The sequence below is a fragment of the Aulonocara stuartgranti genome (genome assembly GCF_965226115.1).
Source record: "Aulonocara stuartgranti genome assembly, chromosome: 23".
NCBI lineage: Eukaryota > Metazoa > Chordata > Actinopteri > Cichliformes > Cichlidae > Aulonocara > Aulonocara stuartgranti.
In genome coordinates, this window is record NC_138958.1 from 4,335,562 (window position 1) to 4,353,545 (window position 17,984).

Sequence of the window (17,984 nt, forward strand, 5' to 3'; positions counted from 1 at the left end):
ATGATTGCAACTCATCTGTAACACGTCTCTTTGCAATAGAGAACTACTATATAAAAGCAAGGCTAGTTTGCAGTTAAATCACCTTTCTGCAGCAACGATTTCAAGTGAAGAAATTTCTTAACTTTTATTTAAAATAAGTGAGACTCTGGCTGAATTGTAATGTGAATTTCTGCGTATGCAGGCGACACGGTTTTATCAAAAAAAGGTTGCTTGTTGTGCCAAATACAACAAATATCATTGACACTGATATTTTTGTATGATCACGATATTAGGTGTAGACAGAGCTGACACACAACACAACAAACTCACTCACTGAACACTTTGTTAGGAACCGCTGCTCAACTGAACAATGTAAATATCTAATGAACCAATCATGTGGCAGAGTTGTTGCCAGACAGGCTGGTCTGAGTATATCCGAAACTGCTGATCTGCTGGGATTTTACCACACCACCATGTCGAGGGTTTACAGAGAGTGGTCTTAATAAAGAAAAAATATCCACTCACTGGCAGGTCTCATGGATGAAAATGCCTTGTTGATGTCAGAGGTTGTGTCAACATATGAAGAACTCTTTTTCATGTCTCTGAAAGATGAACCAGAGTAGCAAAAGACCACTCCAGGTGGCACTCTTATTAGCTCATAACAAGAAACCGCGTGTACGGGATTGTTAAAATTGAACCTTAGAAGACTGGAAAACTGTTGTCTGGTCTGATGAGTCTCTTTGAAGTTCTGCGACATTCTAATGGTAGAGTCAGAATTTGGCTTTGACAAATTCCACAGCCTACCTGAGTATTTTTGCCAACTATGACCATGTCCTTATGACCACACTGTGCCCATCTTCACCTTATAAGGTGTCTGGCGAGTGGACATGATGAAAAAGAAATCTCTGGAAAAGCTACTAAATGAACCTTATACTGAAAGTCTATTGCCATGTGCTGCTTTCAAGGTCAAGATTCACATGCTTTGCAACATTGCTGCACACTTGCACACTTTCCCTCATTGGGTAACGGAGTGTGTTAAGTAACGCTCTGGTGTGGTGGATGTGCCCGCCTCACCCCATTCAGGCAGACACGCGTGCCCTGACTGCACACAGTGAGGTTTTCCTTGGCAGCTGGCTTGGGGCAGAGCGGGGAGAGTCCTGAGCACACGCTCGCTTTCTGACAGTCTGTCTCCTCGTCGCACCTCTGACCCTCTGGCTTAAACTCGCACTTCTGACCACAACACAGGCCCTGACTTGGACTGATGAATGGAAGAGAAAAAACACCACAAACATGGCTGCACATGAGAGCTACATCTAAACTAAACAAAGCCGCATCTCGAAACTAGAATATAAATAGTTTAGATGAAAGACTGATGATGAATATTTAAATTTATTAACCTCAAATCCATACATGATTGAACTACAAATATTCAGAAAGACCTGAACAGCTAATTACAGTTTTGGAAATCATTTTCGCACACTTTGATGTTGTGTACATGTGGAGTACCTGCAGATTTTACCAGGCTTGAGGTGACACTGGATTCCTACAGGCTCTTTAGCACTGTAGCAGCAGAGATCTGTATCTTTGTTACCGACATCACACTCCTCACCTTCCTCTATGATCTGGTTTCCACAGATGGGCTGATCACTGACTGCCCAAAATGAACAGACAAGCAGATAAACACATGAGCAGATACACAAATACAGATTTGGCCTGAAGGCTGCAGCAACTAGTGCACAATGTAAACAGGATGCAGGACACTGATATTTCTTCCTCACCCGTGAAGCAGTCATCTTTCTTCAGCTTCAGGATGTTGCTAACGTGTTTGATGCTGCAGGGTGAGAATTTATCGTTGTTTTCACGCGCCCCGTCTGTGGCGTAAGGAAACATCAGGTACCTGCCTTTACCGACATCGGAGCCGAGGTTCCCGCAGTTAGCGCCCTCATCGTGCTGAAACACAGACAAAACGGCAAGCATGAAGATATTTGCTTCCACCTCTTAAATATAGATCGGGGAATCAACTTCCTTCACTGATCACGATGAGGAGCTTTTCCAGTCATGTCCATCAGCAGGCCTCAGCTGAAAGGGCAGTTTTACTTTTAAGAGCAAAAAGACAAATCTTGAATCCCCTGTCCATCTAATGATGTGTTCCATATGTGCAATAAAACTAGAGCTTCCTCTTTTTCTGGAGCTCATACTCTTAGCATGTCAAAGTCTCTGATGAATTATTAGTCTAATGCAGAGACTTGAAGTGAACATGCAAACATGCTGAGGGAAACGGCATTGATGTGGATATTTTTGCATATGTTTAAGATTAGGTTGAAAGACACTGGTGATTATACAGTCGTCACTTTATCTGTCACTATCTGCAGCTCTGGGTTTGCCAGGGCACTGCAACACAGCAGATGTTGGAACTCTTTCTTTCAGCATGCATAAAACTAACTTGAATTGTGTTTCCACTCTCATGCCTCAGTTTCTTTTGTGGGGGCTTCAGACTTTGCACCAAACCTTGTATTCGCTTCTAGTGTATACCAGAACTACGCTTTCTTTAAAGCTGAAAAACAGGAAGAAAAGCAAAGCTGTGTTCAATACCTCTGCAGAAATGTATATAACAGCACTTCCTGTTTACTTTTTGAGCACCTGTAGCAGTCTACAGATGCTGTTTTCACAGACACGATGTGATTTTAGGTTAAACATAACCAAAAACAAAGATAAGTGTTTATACTAGAAAGCTTTTCCAATTCAGGAAAAACCTGGTGTGCTATTTCCTTGTATTTTATGAGGTACTGAATGTTTCTTCTTATACAAATATACATAAGCTCTATGCACTACACCCCCCAGAATACAATGAGAAAATAAGGAGCGGGACAACAAAATATTCACAAAGGATAAAGCAATCAATGACTATACAGTTTAAGTAAATATGATTTATGGAGCAGCAACACCTGTAAACAAATATGGGGACAGGGGAAAAACTTAAAAGTGCTCCTATATGAATATGAATAACAGTAACAGAAACAGGCTAGACTATTTAACAATACAATATGTTACAGATTTACAGATGTAAGAAATAGCACAGTACAAATACAACAATACAAACCACTCAATAATAAATATCAAGGATTGACAGAGGTGATTATAAATATATATCTAGAATATTGACAACAACATTACTGAGTAGAAAAGAGCGTGTGCAAAAAGGGTGTAACTGTTGCAGTGTTTACAGTTGTAAAGTCCACGGGCAGGAATGATTTCCTGTGTCGTTCAGTGGTGCTTTTCAGTCTCTCACTGAACGTGCTCCTGTGGCTAGCCAGCATGTCATAGAGTGGGTGGGAGGTATTATCCAACATTGTCCTTATCTTGGACAACATCCGCCTCTACGACACCACCTTAAGGGAGTCCAGCTCCATCCCCACAATGTTACTGGCCTTGCAGATCAGTTTATTTGCCAATCATTGCATTTTGTTTTTATTTACATTTTACACCTGAAAAAAGACGTTTCAACTTAATGCAAATTAAGACTTGCTGCCTAAATCTGCTTTGATGGTTTTGATAGTTATTTTCTTTTTATCCATTATATTAGAGGTAAAGCAAAGAAAAGATATAACTTTTCAGATATTAACCTGGAAGCCAGTCTGATAAATGACCTTCAAAAATTCATTTTGTTGTTGCTGACTTACAGTTGCAAGGTGTAATGGTTTAGATAGTGAAGGTCGCCTTTGCAAACTTTGGTCTTGTTTCCAACCCATCAATGATGTCCTCTTTATATTTCAATTTATCTTTCACCTGATGAATTCATTTTTAAAAATCAGTGTAGAGATACACAGTTTGGAAGAGAAATATTCTGAAAGCCAAAGCATCTTTTTAATCAAAGTTTCTCCCCATCACAGTGCACCCCTGTGCTTTTTCCACCATGAAGTTGCAGGAGAGACCTTCAGTCACATGTCTTTATGTCTTCCTCAATCCTATGCAGCCTGGAAACATGGCTGTCACAGGAGCAAAGATATTAGAGGGGCCGAGGTGTGCTTACAGTAGTTTAATTTATAAAAAGGCAGCAGGGTCTGACATAGCAGAGCTAATCTGCTCAGGAATGCCTCGGAGGGCTCTTTAGTGTGTGGTAATATGAATAATAGAGAGCAGGGTGAAAAGAGAGTGTGGATTGCTGCTGGCGTTTTGGGCAGCAGGAGAAAGGTTGGAGGTGTTAGCAGCTGTCACACATACTGAGGTGCAGGCATTTGTGTGCTTATATAACATGTGTGCTGTTATTGAGGTGGCGGAAGAGACTGCCAGGCTCTGCTTATGGACACAAACAGAGAGTAACCATAGGACACAAGTGACTGACATCAGAGCTCCTCCCGTTCCCTTTTTTGAGATGTACCAGTGAGACTGAGACAGGGGTCCCTATAAAAACAAACCAGTCAATAAAGGACAAGGTCTCCAACGCCCACAGAAGTGAATCATTCACAGACAATTTGTTCCAGTGCAAACAACCGTGTGAGAATATGCGACACAACACTTTGAATCTCTGGGACTCGTCACGTTCAGCAAACAGCCAACGACGTTTTATGTTTAAATAAAAGATGGAAATGATTCAGGTTGAAACTAGCAAACAGACATCCAGGATACACTGAACCCATGAAACGTGCAAATCGAATGAAAAGTCTCCTCACGTTTTACCGTCACTCATTAGTACAACAAACAGAAACAGCAGCAGATTTGGCTGCACTAAAAAAAAAGAAAAGAAAAGGCATGATATATTTGATTTTGTTTTCTTGGTGCTGAGCAATCTGGCTTTCATTTCAATAGAGTTTTTAACCATGAGTAAGACTGATTCCAATACAGGTAATCCTTCAGTCAGAAATCACCTGGCCTTATTTTGGTGCATGGAGCACTGTTGTCACTAAAGCTAGGCTAATGCTAAGTCATTACTGTCTCTCAACAAAAGCACCATCTGTCTAATAACCCACAATTTGATTTACATGAACATGAAATTGTGGTCATGGAGCAACATACGCTAGCTGCACCATGGAGATATAGCAGCACAGAAGATTGAGATGTACTTTTTAAAGGTAAGATGTTGAAATGCTATCAGTACACTCAGATAAATACAACTTAATAAATACAACTGAATACAACTTGCTCTGTCTGCAGCTGCAATATCTACAAAAGGCCTCCTGTTCGACCTTCTAGATATAATTTAAACCACAACTGACATCAACAAGTTCCGACATATATGAAAAAATCTTTATATAAGTTGTATGGTTGAATTGTAATCATGTTTTGTTTTGTTTTTTTTGCTGGTGTTTTTCGTGGTGACTGACCGGAGATCCAAGGCTGTGGCCGAGCTCGTGTGCCAAAGTCAGCTGGACTCGTCGAGGAGGCAGAAACTGTCCGTAGTTCTGAATTGTGACCAGACCTGTGTTCAGGGTGCAGTTAACACCGTTTTTGAGGGTCGCAGGCTTTGAACACACTCCTCCCCAGTTTCCTTAGATAAAGAAAATAAAAGACAATATCTGAGATTGTGAGGTTCACTGAGTATGTGACACTTAAAGTTAATACTTAAAGTAAATATAGTTTAAAAGCTGAAACTTCTGAACATTCCGATTTATCTCAGCGTTCTCCTGAAAAACCTTTACATATATTTATGTAACATTTATGAATTCATCTCAATCCTGTAAGACCCAACCCATCAAAAATAGCCAGAGAATTCAGATTTTTTGGGAACTCAGATGTTTATTAACCCTTAGAACAAAATCCACATTTTTTTTTTTGCTGTATCATTTTTTGTATGATATATTTTGATGATATATCTTTTTTTTTTTGTATTGCATTTGATGCATTGGCCACTTTTTGGCAACTTTTTGTTAACAACACTGTTAATTTTATACAAAAAAAGAGTTTTGTCCATAACATGTTGAAATGATGGCAGGTATTGATCATGTTGATGAGATAGAGGTCTCAGAGGGTTTTGTTATGTTATATGCAACTGTAATTAGTTCATATCTTTGTATAGCTGTCGATTTAATACATTTCTGTTTATTTATATAGAAGCAAATCACAACACTAATGCCTTCAAGGTGCTTAATAGTGTAAGGTAAATAATTGACAATAATCCAAAAAACCCCAACAATCAAACAATCTTCTATGAACAAGCACTTTGGTGACAGTGGGAAGGAAAAACTCCCTTTTAACAGGAAGAAACCTGTGGCAGAACCAGGCTGTGGGAGGGGCGACCGTCTGTTGCAACTTTGTGAGTGAAGGGAGCTTCTGAGTGCTGCAACCAAATGATCCACATAGGATTTTAAAAACCACTGAAGCAGCTGAGGAAGGTAGAAATACAGGTCACTGCAAAGCTGTAACCTCATGAATGCCTCCTGAGTTGATAAGGAAGATCTTACAATCACAGCAGAAACGAGCTGCAGATCTAATTAAAGCCTGGCACCTGTTACTTTACAGGGTGATAAGATTGCATAAGTGACCTTGTGCTACTGGAAATACTTTAAAACCAACAGTGCTCTGCTACTGTGGCTCCAGTTTGAGGTGTGGCTAGAGTCAGGTGAGCTCTCCTTTTTTTACACCAAAGCCTGTGGTGGTCATCATTGCCTTTCACTTTACATAATATCCATTGAAAGCCATTCTTACAATTACAAACAGCTGTCCACAATCACATGGAGGGATATCTGGGAAGTGATGTCATGTTGCAGCTGGCCAGCCACAGAGCTAGCTTTACAGAAACCAGTCTGATTGGTCAGGCTGCACACCTATAGGTCAGAAAGACTGTTCATTGGATAAAGTATGATGTGAATACCAGTAGTTTGACATTATCTAACTAAATTTTCAGTCTTATAGGTTCAGTTCTTCTCATTGTCAACAACACACCGAACATTGGAGGAGTCTAACCCGCGTTTTCAAAGCACAGCTGGGGAGTTACTTCCCCATCTTTTCATTGGTTCCCGTGCACCCGTGTGTCGGTTGAGGTTGCAGGTCTTGGCAGTCTCGTGACTTTTATGCAACATCCTCTTACATAATGTTATCAGCGCCACCATTTTGGCGGGAAAAGCTTGCAAGGTACGTGTCCGTTTCTGAGAAAACCGAGCACACCAGGTGTCATCGCGGACTGTGGGAAAATGTCGCTGGCATCTGGATCTCCCACCTGCATGTCTTTGTTACGCAGTGGGTGTAAGTGTGACAGGAAGGGTCAGGGACAATCAGAGGTCAGAAAGCAAAAACAGAAGCGTACCCTATGACACCAGGCTGGAAGCAGTAGCAAATAAAATGTCTTCTAGATAAGCGAAGGAGGTTTGAGGCTATTTTATCTTTTGGGAATTGAAACTTTGAGGCTTTTAAGCTTTAGATAAAAAACACAAAAAGAATTACGATAGACTGCCATTACTATAAATCCTCCGCATAGTTAAAAGTCAAACTGCCGAGCACGGCTTTTCCAGTCACATTGATGAAGAATGCTGGCTGCTTCTTTCCTCCATTCCCTCCTTTTGACCTGAAATGGTCCCCCTAATTCAAGGGGCTGCATTTCCTAGAAAGAGTGTTACTTTAGAGGTCCCCACTGTGGGTTTTGGCAGCAAGCGTGCAAGCGATCGCAGAGTCGGCCTGCACTCTGTTCCTCTCCTTTTCTCCTTCTCGTCTCTGACACACAAAGGACGCGTACTGAAAGAGTCCTATTATTAGCCTGCTGGATAAACACAGTCTGCATGAGCAAACAATCATCTGGCTCGCTTAAATCTAATGTACACACCGACACACACACACGCACTCACCATCAGCAGGAAACATGCGTGTATATATTGTATACATACACTAACGGTAGAAAAAAAGTTTATATGGTTTATATGAGCAAACGCTACAACGACGGAAAGGGTCTTTCCTTAGACCTAAACACATCTGGGGGAGTCGGAGTACCCAAATAAGACCTTTAACAGCAAAAGCAGATGCAGTGAACATTTTGCGTTCCAAAAACAACAACTAGTTCCCAGATAATACGCTGGTACTACTCAGGAAGGCAACCAAAAGTACTGTAAATAATGTACGTCTATACAGGCTTCCGCTCAAGGCTGTCTTTGTCTCCAGAGTTCAATGACCTTGCAGTTGTGTGTGTTTATTTGCTGTGTTATGAGGCTGTTTCAAGCATTTTTATTGGTCAAAGACTAAAGACTTAATCTGACGGGTGTGTAGCACAGCTGTTAATCAGCCGGGGTCTTACGCTTTGTATGTTTTTCAGCTCCAATAATGTCAGTATAACAAAATGAAACTATTTCATTGAAAAGGCTGCCACTGCTGTTTATTTGCACGCATTCATTTTATTACTGCTGTTACCATTGTATATAGGTTTGATTTTTATGTGTCCTTCATCTTTCCTAATTCTTCTCTATAATAAGGAGAGAGAGCAACAGTATTTTGATTCTCCTGCATGTACTGGACATGCAGGAAATTGACAATAACAACAAAAAAATCATTGAATCTTAAGAAAGTACTTTTTTTTTCTAGTTAATTGTGTCAGGAGAGACCCTAGATGATTAAAGTTTGAGGAAGAAACCAAAGAAATTATATTATTCTTGTTATTATATATATTATGGATATATATGGCTATATGGACATATATATGTGGATATATTATATATTATTAGTTCTTACCACTCACTACACACATATTTCTCCAGATTACAGTTTGAAAAATCACTGACAGAATGACGACTAATTTGAAGTTCAGTCACAAGTTATGAGCCCTGCATGCCACCAGTACAGAATAAGGTTATTAAACAGCTTGTTATAGCTGAGATTTTATGCACCTGATCTGAATAAGACTTTTTTTCGGTACAACACACATAAAGCCTTTAATTGGTCTACTGACAGTTACAGAGCAAATAACTGGCCTAATAGTAATTAGATACTTTCGCTGCTTTCCAAACTGCATGCCATGCATTGCATTGTATTTTACTGCACTTTGACATTTTGTCCGTGTTTGAAAGCTGACAGAGAGGCGTACAGGCAAAGGGAGTGGGTGGGGGTGGGTGACATGTGACAAAGATCTAAACGTCCTACACTGAATGCCCCGGCACCAGCTGAAAGGTGATTAACCACAAATAAGAGTCGGATCTAAAGGAGAGCAGCTGTGCTCTGTCTAGCTTTTCATACAGCAATTATTTTACAGATACAAGCTACATTTTCAAAGCAAACCATGGTAATGGAAAAAAAAACCCCCCCGTGCTTTCTCAAGTTTTCTTTGCAGCATTTCCTTTAAAGTTTCTCCATGTCTAATATAGCTGGTGAATATCCCCTCCTTTGTGTATGTATACGTATGTTCGAGGCCATTGTAAAGATTCATTAACGCTAAACGTAATGTCTGGTAAATTAATGTCTTGGTGTGGTTCGAAACTCTGAGCTGAGCCCAACCCCCCATCTTCCACTAACATAGAAAAACGCAACTTGGAGGGGTTAGAGGAGGAGTTTGGTGTGGTGGATGGGGGTTGTGTGTGTCCGCATGTGTGTGAATGCAGCACTTTGCTGAGGCTGCAGATGGAAACGGGGTCTTTGAGTTTAAGGGCCAGTGGTGAAACCACTAAGAAACTGGTCATACGGAGGTCGAGTGTATCAGCCTGTGGAGGTCAAACCTCTCTGCTGTGTCTATGGGAGATCACATGAGCCTGAAAAGTCCTAACAGTGTAACTGTGTGTGTGTGCGTGTGTGTGTTACTTATGTGAGATGTCACCATGGCAATCATGTGGTGGAATGCAGCTCCAATCCTCTCTAAGTCGTCTAGGAGCGGCTGTGTGTGTGTGTGTGTGTGTGTCAAAGGTTCAGCGCACCCTAATTGTATGTCATTCTGGTGGTCTGCTCTCACGCCCCTGAGTTTAACCAATCAAATGCTGAATGTGAGACATAGACCCAAGCAAGAACCTCCTACTGCAACAGTTCTCATACATGTGGTCAAGTCCTTCCAGCACACCAATGATACTGCACACCTACGGGAGCTGACTAATGCTTGAACCGTACGAACTAATCCAGGTATACTGTGGCAAAGTGGGATGGGAGTTTATTTATTATTATTTTACATGCAAATAATAAATTCATCATGTTTTCAAAAGAAAGGCTTTGTGCAACATGCAGGTTTGTATGTGAATAACTGAGGATTATTACTTCAATGTCTCAGACCCGAACACTGCATGTATGAAAGCCTTGAAATGGGAGCTGTCTAATTCCTGTAACTGTGCAACATTGTCATTTGAACAAGGAAAACTATGCTTGGATGCATTTTAGGGCAACCAGCACATAATAAAACATATGTGTTTCTATATACAGTGGAACCCCAACTTACGAATACCCCGTTTCACGAAAAATTCAAGTTACAAAGGCACTGAACAGCAATATTTCTGCCCGTGTTACGGCAAAATGCCCGAGTAACGAAATCCGTTGGCTCTGATTGGCTGAGCCTACAATGCCCACAATGCCTTCCGGGTGACAACCCCTTGGCTTCCGTACTTTCGCTTCGCTGTTCCACTTGAACGACATATTGTTGTCCTAGTTAGCATTTAGCCTATAGCCTATCATTCAGCATCGCCTCACTCAAAACGCGCAATGGGTGCTTCAACTTACGAAAAATTTTCGACTTACGAAAGACCCTCGGGAAGAATTAATTTCGTAAGTCGGGGCTCCACTGTATATAGTTCTTACACCCACTACGATACCTCATTTAATGCACATTCTTATTTAAATATTCCTTTTCCAGGTTACAAACTTTTTAACACTGTCTGGCTCATATCCACACATTCTGTATAATTCTGTATAATGTATTTGCATAACGCTGAGCCTGGCTTATGTTCTCAATGCATCCTTTCTAATTTTTCAGTATAGAAATGCTCCAGCAAATATTTTAGTCTCTATTAACTGCTGGAAAATGCTTACCAATGCTAAAAGTTTGGATTTTTAATAAATAATGACATTTTTTGGTCTTTGTAAAACTGCTTTCAGATGAAGATATGAAGATAGCATCATGATGTCTGCTACCTGTGAGAAAGAGAACTGATTCTCTCTGTGTCGTGGAAAAACAATGAGTTTATTTTGTCCAATTCTTGAAAAATGTTGAGTTGTTCTTCCAAGTCCAGAGTTTAGCTCGTATTCGTATTCAGGAGCCAAAACACAGCTTATACTGATGTTTTAATAGCGGTTAATTAAATCATTGTACTGGGGTGGCAAAGTTGCAACGCTAACACTGACTGGTCCAACGCATGATGGTCTCGGTCAATAGATGGTTCGTAAAACTTCTGTAGGGAGAGCTACACGATGATTTTGTAGTCTATTAAACAGTGGACGTATTTCCAGGAGCCTGACTCGCTCTGTGCATTATTTAGTGAATGAGTAAAGGTTCATTCGTAGCCTAACAAGTGTTCCAAATTCTTTGTGTGCTTCTTTTGTGAGGAAACCAAACACAATATTACATTTACGGTACCTGTGGAAACCAGTGTTTCCACCATGCTGCATATGCATTAGTTACATGAAGAAGTCATTTGTTTATGATTTTTGTAAAAGTGCCAAAGTGATTCTGACTCACCGGCTTTGCCTTCCCAGGCAAGCCCCAGCACTCCACTGTAGTCTCTGTCAGTGAGCAGGTAGGACAGGCAGAAGTTGCCCCAGTTGTTCTCCGAGTACAGACTTAGCAGCTTCTCGGGGCCGATGTACAGAGGAGACAGCGGGTCATTTTTATCCTCTTCTGTCATCACCTGGAGACAGACAAACACAGGAACACTCAAACACACCACAGTTCTGAGGTCCTGTATTTCAGCTTATTTTGCTGCTGTGACTCACTTCCACTCCCAGAAGAAGACACATGGGCACCATCACCGACTGATGCATGAACCCAAGTATCTCAATAAAAAGCTTGTTCATGACATGATTTTGAATGTGTAAAAGCTTCACTGTGTTATCAGCGATCAGCAACTGAAGAACATTGCTCAAAGGTTTGTGGAGTTTGTGCACTGTTCTGAAGCTTACTCTGAGGGACTTGACTTTAAAGTTGATCAACTGGATTCCACTGAAGTCCACCTTGTCGTAGATGTCATTCACAGCCCGGATGTACGAGGCGACCTGAGAAACCACAGTTAATGCGAGAACAACAGGAATCTCTCTGGAATTAAGCTAAAAAAAATTAGCTTTTTTGCCTTTAACAAGTCACAATAAGACAAGAAAAGGAAAAATGAAAACATTAAGTGATATATCATAATAACTTATTCTATCTCATTTATAAATAAAAACAAGATTTTCAGAAGGTTTAGCATTTTATCCTTTCAGTGCTATAAATGATATTTTCGTCTTGAAGATAACCTTCTCCTGCTGATTTGAAAAGATTGAACAATAGAAATCTGTTGACAACAATGTGACTGTTATATATGTAAATGTGTCGCGTCAGGTATTATATAAAGCACTGGGTGTTTTTGTTGTGGTTGGCACAGATTGTAACAGTTTCAGCAAAGCATGTGCACACCGGTCACATGCGCAGGTTTGATTCTGCACAGCAGGAGACAAACGTACAAAAGCGCCTGTGGGGAAATGCTCATGAATGTAAATATTGACAGCTTGGATGTAGGAGACATTCAAACTGGGACAGGAGCCTCTGACAACAAGGTTTTGCTTATTTACACTCAACGATCCCATCACGGCATCAGTTACAGTATATTTTCTCACTCTGTGCAACAAAGGTCTGGCGCTGAACCAGAGACAACAAATGTGCTTGTTTAAGGTGGAAAGAATCTGAGGCGGGTCAAAGAGGTGCTGAAAGGGTGGACAGCACAAGAAACTCCAGAGAGAATAACAAGTAAACTAAGGACAAACTGACTTACTCATTAACTGACTTGACTTTGACTAATAAGAGATTTAATTAGTCAAGAAAGAGATTCGTGGGAGCATGAACTCACATCTGTGCACTTATCTTGTTTTATCACAAAAATAATGACTCTTTATTGGTTTTTAATTCGGAGGAATCAGAAAGATAATCATACTGAAGTGGGTTTTTGCATTATCGTATCATCTTGTAACTAAACTCAATTTAAAGTAATGCATCATGTGACCTCTCTGTCTGATTATGTTTCTGACTGCATTGAGGCAATGCGGGGACATCGGCAGAAAGTAAGCTTTTAGCTGCTTGTCTGCTGATGTCGTGGCAGATGGCCCCGCCCCTCCCTGAGCCTGGTGCTGTCGGAGGTTTCTTCCTGTTAAAAGGGAGTTTTTCCGTCCCACTGTCGCCAAAGTGCTTGCTCAAAGAGGATCACATGATTGTTGTCTTTTTCGCTGTATGTTTTATTATTATAGGGTCTACCTTACCATATAAAGAGCCTTGAGGTGACTTTTTTTGTGATTTGGTTCTGTATAAATAAAATTGAATAAAATTGAATTGATATTGAATTTTAGCCCAGCATGTCCTTTAAATTCAATGCCTGCTCAACTGGAAAGTATTAAAAATGTTTTTAGCTTGCATCTGTAAGCTCAGAGTTGGCTTTTACTACAGCTGCAACAGTTGTACAACATTACAAAGGAGGGATTTTCATGCTTTAAGCTTTATGTGTTGTTTAAAAATAAAGAAAAGAGCGGATGCACTGTGCACTGTCGCCTTCTTCTTCTTCTTCATTCAGCTGCTCTCTTCAAGAGACACCACAGCAGATCATCTGTCTCCATCGCATCCTCCTCTCTCACATCAACCTTCCTCCTTCACTACATCCACGAATCTTCTTTCTGATCTTCCTCTTTTCCTCTTAACTGGCAGCTCCATATTCAACATTCTTTGTCCAGTATATCCACAGTCCCTCCTCGGCACATATCCAAACCATCTCAGCCTTCACTTTAACTCTTTCTCTAAACTGCTCAACCTGAGCTGTACCTCTGATATATTTATTACTAATCCTCTCCTTTGTCATTCCCAGTGAAAATCCAAACATCATCTCTGCCACCTCCAGCTTGGCCTAGAAAGCATTTAAGCATAGAAAGCAGTGCTTGTATAAATCGGTGTGAATGGATGAATGATACATAAATATGTCTGTGCAGGTTCTCAGTCCTCCAGGTCATGGTAGTCTGAGGAGTTTGGGAAGAAAGTGACTGGACTTGTTTCACCTCTGGTCAGAGAAGCTTCTTCAGTTCTAAAACCAAATGGAGAGTCCCAGGTATTTAATCCGTAGTGGGAGTTGTCCCTTTGACCCACTATTGATCATGGGATGATCTGATATCGTCGTGTTGGTGTTGTTCCTGGAACAACATAGTAAATGTTGTTCCAGGATCAACATTGCAAGTGACCAATCACATTGTTGTGACGTTATTCTTTGGCGCGCCAAGCCATTCGTGCATTTATGAAATTCCAATGTTGCAAGGACAATATCAATTCTGCTCAGCGTTTATTAAAGGGTTAGGGTCAGGGTCCGTTGATCGGCGGATAAAGGTGGTTTCTCGCAGCTTAAGTACAGTTTTTTGTTTTACGCGGTTTTTCCCGAAGTCGCAAAAGTATGACGTCACAACATTCTGATTGGTCACTTGCAATGTTGATCCTGGAACAACTTTTACTATGTTGATCTGGGAACAACACCAACATGACGATATCAGATTGTGCATTGATCATGTGCCCAACCACGTGAGCCAAAGTCTGAAAAAGGGTGTGAGTCATTATCAGCAGAGGTTTCGGGTAAAACCATTGTGTGACCTTGCCCAACCCTTTCAAGTGATCCTTTGAGATCATCTGACGCAAGATGTGAAGCGGGTGTTGAGGTGCCTGGGAAGGGATCTCAAAACTGCACTGTAGGTGGCAGACAGTTGGAGTTGTAACCCACTGCCTCTGTTCAAAGATGGTGGTTTACAGCGGATATAGATGGCTTCTCTTACTCCTCTTTCAAACCATCTGTCTTCTCTGTCCAAAATATGAACTTTGGCATACTCCAAAGAGTGACCTTTGACCTTTAGATGCAGACGCACAGCTGAATCTTGTCATGTCCAGGTGGCTCTTCCATGTTGTGCCTTGTGTTTATGGAGTGGCTGTTTGGTTTCTCCAGTGTAGAGGTCTGAGCACTCCTCGCTGCACTGCACTACATATTTAGCTTGCGTTTTAGAGTTTTGTCCTTGGGATGAACCAGTTTTTGTCTGAGGGTGTGGCTGGGTCTGAAGTGTACTGGGATGTCGTGCTTGGAGAAAAATCGCCTATCTCAAAGCATAAAGCGCTTTGAGTTCTCAGTTAGACCAGAAAAGCACTATAGAAGAACCAGTCTGTTTACCATTCATCACATTTTTATCAATGATTTTCTAAAACTTTGATTCTGATGTGAAAGACCGTGTTTGGGTAGGCAGAGCCAGCCATAGTTATTATCTGCTTGGCTTCAGTTTTCAAAGAGTTGGTGAAAAAGGGAAGGCAAGATAAAGCAATGTAAGCATGGACAGTTCACCATTTACCATGCATTTAACATCTAAACTTCACCTTGTTCTCAGCATGGCAGTTTTATAGCTGTCAGTTATATGTTTTAAAGAACATACTGAAGAAACTATTTAGAAAAATGATAACAATTCTGGCGCAGGTCTTTGCACCTGACACAGAGCCTCATTTAGCCATGTTTGCAGCCAGTGCAACATAATGTCCCTGCAGTGCATTGCGCCACGGCTGCTGTGTGCGTCAGAGCGGGGCCTGGCATTTGCATCTTCGTTCGGCGTCAAGGTAGCAAACACTTTTATTGTTGACTATCTCAAAGGTAAATAATGCAGCACAAATTGTTGTCCACTCAATCCTTTGATGTTGGTCGATACAAAATCAGACAAAAGTTTAAGTCGTGACCAAAATCCAACCTTAGCCCAGCATAATGCTCCTTTGATATTTAAATAATATGATAGCAGGTAAAGCCTGACGCCGTGTATTGAACTACTAGCTGGTACATTTACAAAAAGGATGATAAGCAGTAAACAAACATAGATTTAGTATAGTTTTTTTTTGTCTGCCTGTATTTTGAAACAAGAGGCTTGAATGATAACTTAAAGTCTGACTAATGATTGCACTTGTTTCATTAGGATAAGGTTTTACTATCGACGAATGACATTAAGTGACCCGTGTACCCAAAATCCAGGACACCAAATGCAGTTCAGAGTGTGTAAACAAAGCGTGGAGAGTTCTGCCAACAGGAGGGGAAATGTGCTGTGATTTGATGCTCCTGCAGGATGTCCCAATAGAGAAACACTGTGCTCTTAAACGAGCGCCCTGTGGCCCTAAAGGCAGGGGATCTTTTGTTTGTGATGTCAAAAAAGCACAAAGAATCAGAACTATTCTTAGCTCTGTTTTTTTTTTTTTTTTTTACATGTTTCTATTTAGCTTTTTGTGAATCTTTCTAACCTTTGCAGCAATCCTGAATATCTGAAGCCAAACTTCTTAAGTGGCAAATAAAGCAGTTTTGAACTTCTCACCTGAGCCACAACAGCTTCGACAGACTTGAATCTTTTGTAGTAGAGGTAGTCAGCACGAAGGTGGAGGAGGCAGGTGGTCTTTGACTCATCCAGAGTTCTCCTCGCCCGGCTCACTGGTGCCTCCTGTGGATAAAAATGCAAGGACGTGATGCAAAAGAAAAACCGATGGGAGACCGATTTGAAGTTTGTTATTCTCCATAGCAAATATTCAACAGAATGTACTGAAATTACAGATCTGATTCAGGGAGAAAGATGTCATGAAGTGGCAAAAACTGCACATACAAGAGTTTAAGAAAATGAAAGCAGATGAAAGTGAGACTTTCTCAAAGTAAATGTCGACACAGAGCTCGTACTCATGACCTAGTGGGAGCGGGGACAGGTAGTGGCAGGAACACAACTTGGATGCTTAAATGGGAAAAACATCTGTTGAGAACATCTCATGACCAAACAGTGGAAGTGATGTCTGACAGGAGGTATGTTGTTAAAAATGGATTCATACTAATGTCCCAACATTCACTGTTGACAATAGACTTTGAGAGCACCACCCACTTGGTCATAGGTTAACAATTTTCCACGTGCCCATGGGGAATATTAGATTAATTGATACAGCAGATGTTTATAACAGCTGTTCTTATCATTTTACAGCCAAGGTCGCCTGTGAGGCGGCCGCTCAGCTCCCTGCTGGTCACCACGCTACCGGCGATGTGATAACAGCCTTCTGGAGTTATAAACAGCAACTTACCCGGTGACTCACGAGGCCCAATAAAAGTGAATGAATGGTCAGTTATAAAAGATGAATCAGACACACGAGTGAATTTCTTCCAAAAACAGTTATAGGATTGGCTATAAATAAAGATTACAAAGGAGGAAAGAGGAGGAAAGTGGATACAGTAGATTCTTCATTCAGTTTATGTCTGGATGATCATACCTGACTGGATCTGAGGTTTTGGGCGAAGACGTTTAGAGTTTTTGCAGCACAGAATCCATCGGGGGCAGACGTCATGTATGACAGAGCTAGTAACAAACACAGATATTTACAGTCACAAAAATACAGAATCTGCACTGTTCTTCTACCTCGCCTTTAGCCAAATACACAGAAAGTTGCAGATTGCCAAGCCAATGAGTGACGCTTGTCCTTGAGCACGTTTATTCACGTTGCTTTCTCTTCAGTCATGCTAAATAACTGAGCAGAGATCAAAGGCTTGCTCCACCTGCAACTATTCAAATTTACTGGAACAATTTAGAAAGATCAAAATAAACACATGATGTGATGTACTCGTCGGCCACAGTGTGATCTTTGGAAGATATTTGTGCTGACATGATAATGGTAAATAACTTGCTCTGCATGTTTGTTTCTCTAGGGGCAATGATCAGTGAACAAATACTGAATATATGCATGTAAGAACTGGACTGCACAGAAATATTTCCTGCCTGTACTGATTGCTAGAACTAACCCCAACCCTGTACCCCAACCACAACCCTGTGCAATCCTTATTCTCTACTAAATAGTTGCATGAGGTCACAATAAAGACTTTACTCCTCTAATAAGAAAAAATCTACAGCTGTTTCTGGATTTT

General features: G+C 40.9%; 1 protein-coding gene across 1 annotated transcript in view; it reads right to left on the reverse strand.

Moving 5' to 3' along the window:
- Window positions 1-17,984, reverse strand: part of LOC309700568 (disintegrin and metalloproteinase domain-containing protein 10) — a 31,950-nt gene that overhangs the window by 5,404 nt on the left and 8,562 nt on the right. Inside the window, exons 5-12 of the mRNA XM_082524186.1 lie at window positions 17,336-17,421; window positions 16,408-16,530; window positions 11,983-12,075; window positions 11,543-11,711; window positions 5,301-5,464; window positions 1,758-1,929; window positions 1,486-1,630; window positions 1,054-1,237 (exon numbers count right to left, since the gene is read on the reverse strand). Coding sequence (XP_082380312.1) covers window positions 1,054-1,237; window positions 1,486-1,630; window positions 1,758-1,929; window positions 5,301-5,464; window positions 11,543-11,711; window positions 11,983-12,075; window positions 16,408-16,530; window positions 17,336-17,421 — 1,136 coding nt within the window. The remainder of the gene's footprint in view (window positions 1-1,053; window positions 1,238-1,485; window positions 1,631-1,757; window positions 1,930-5,300; window positions 5,465-11,542; window positions 11,712-11,982; window positions 12,076-16,407; window positions 16,531-17,335; window positions 17,422-17,984) is intronic.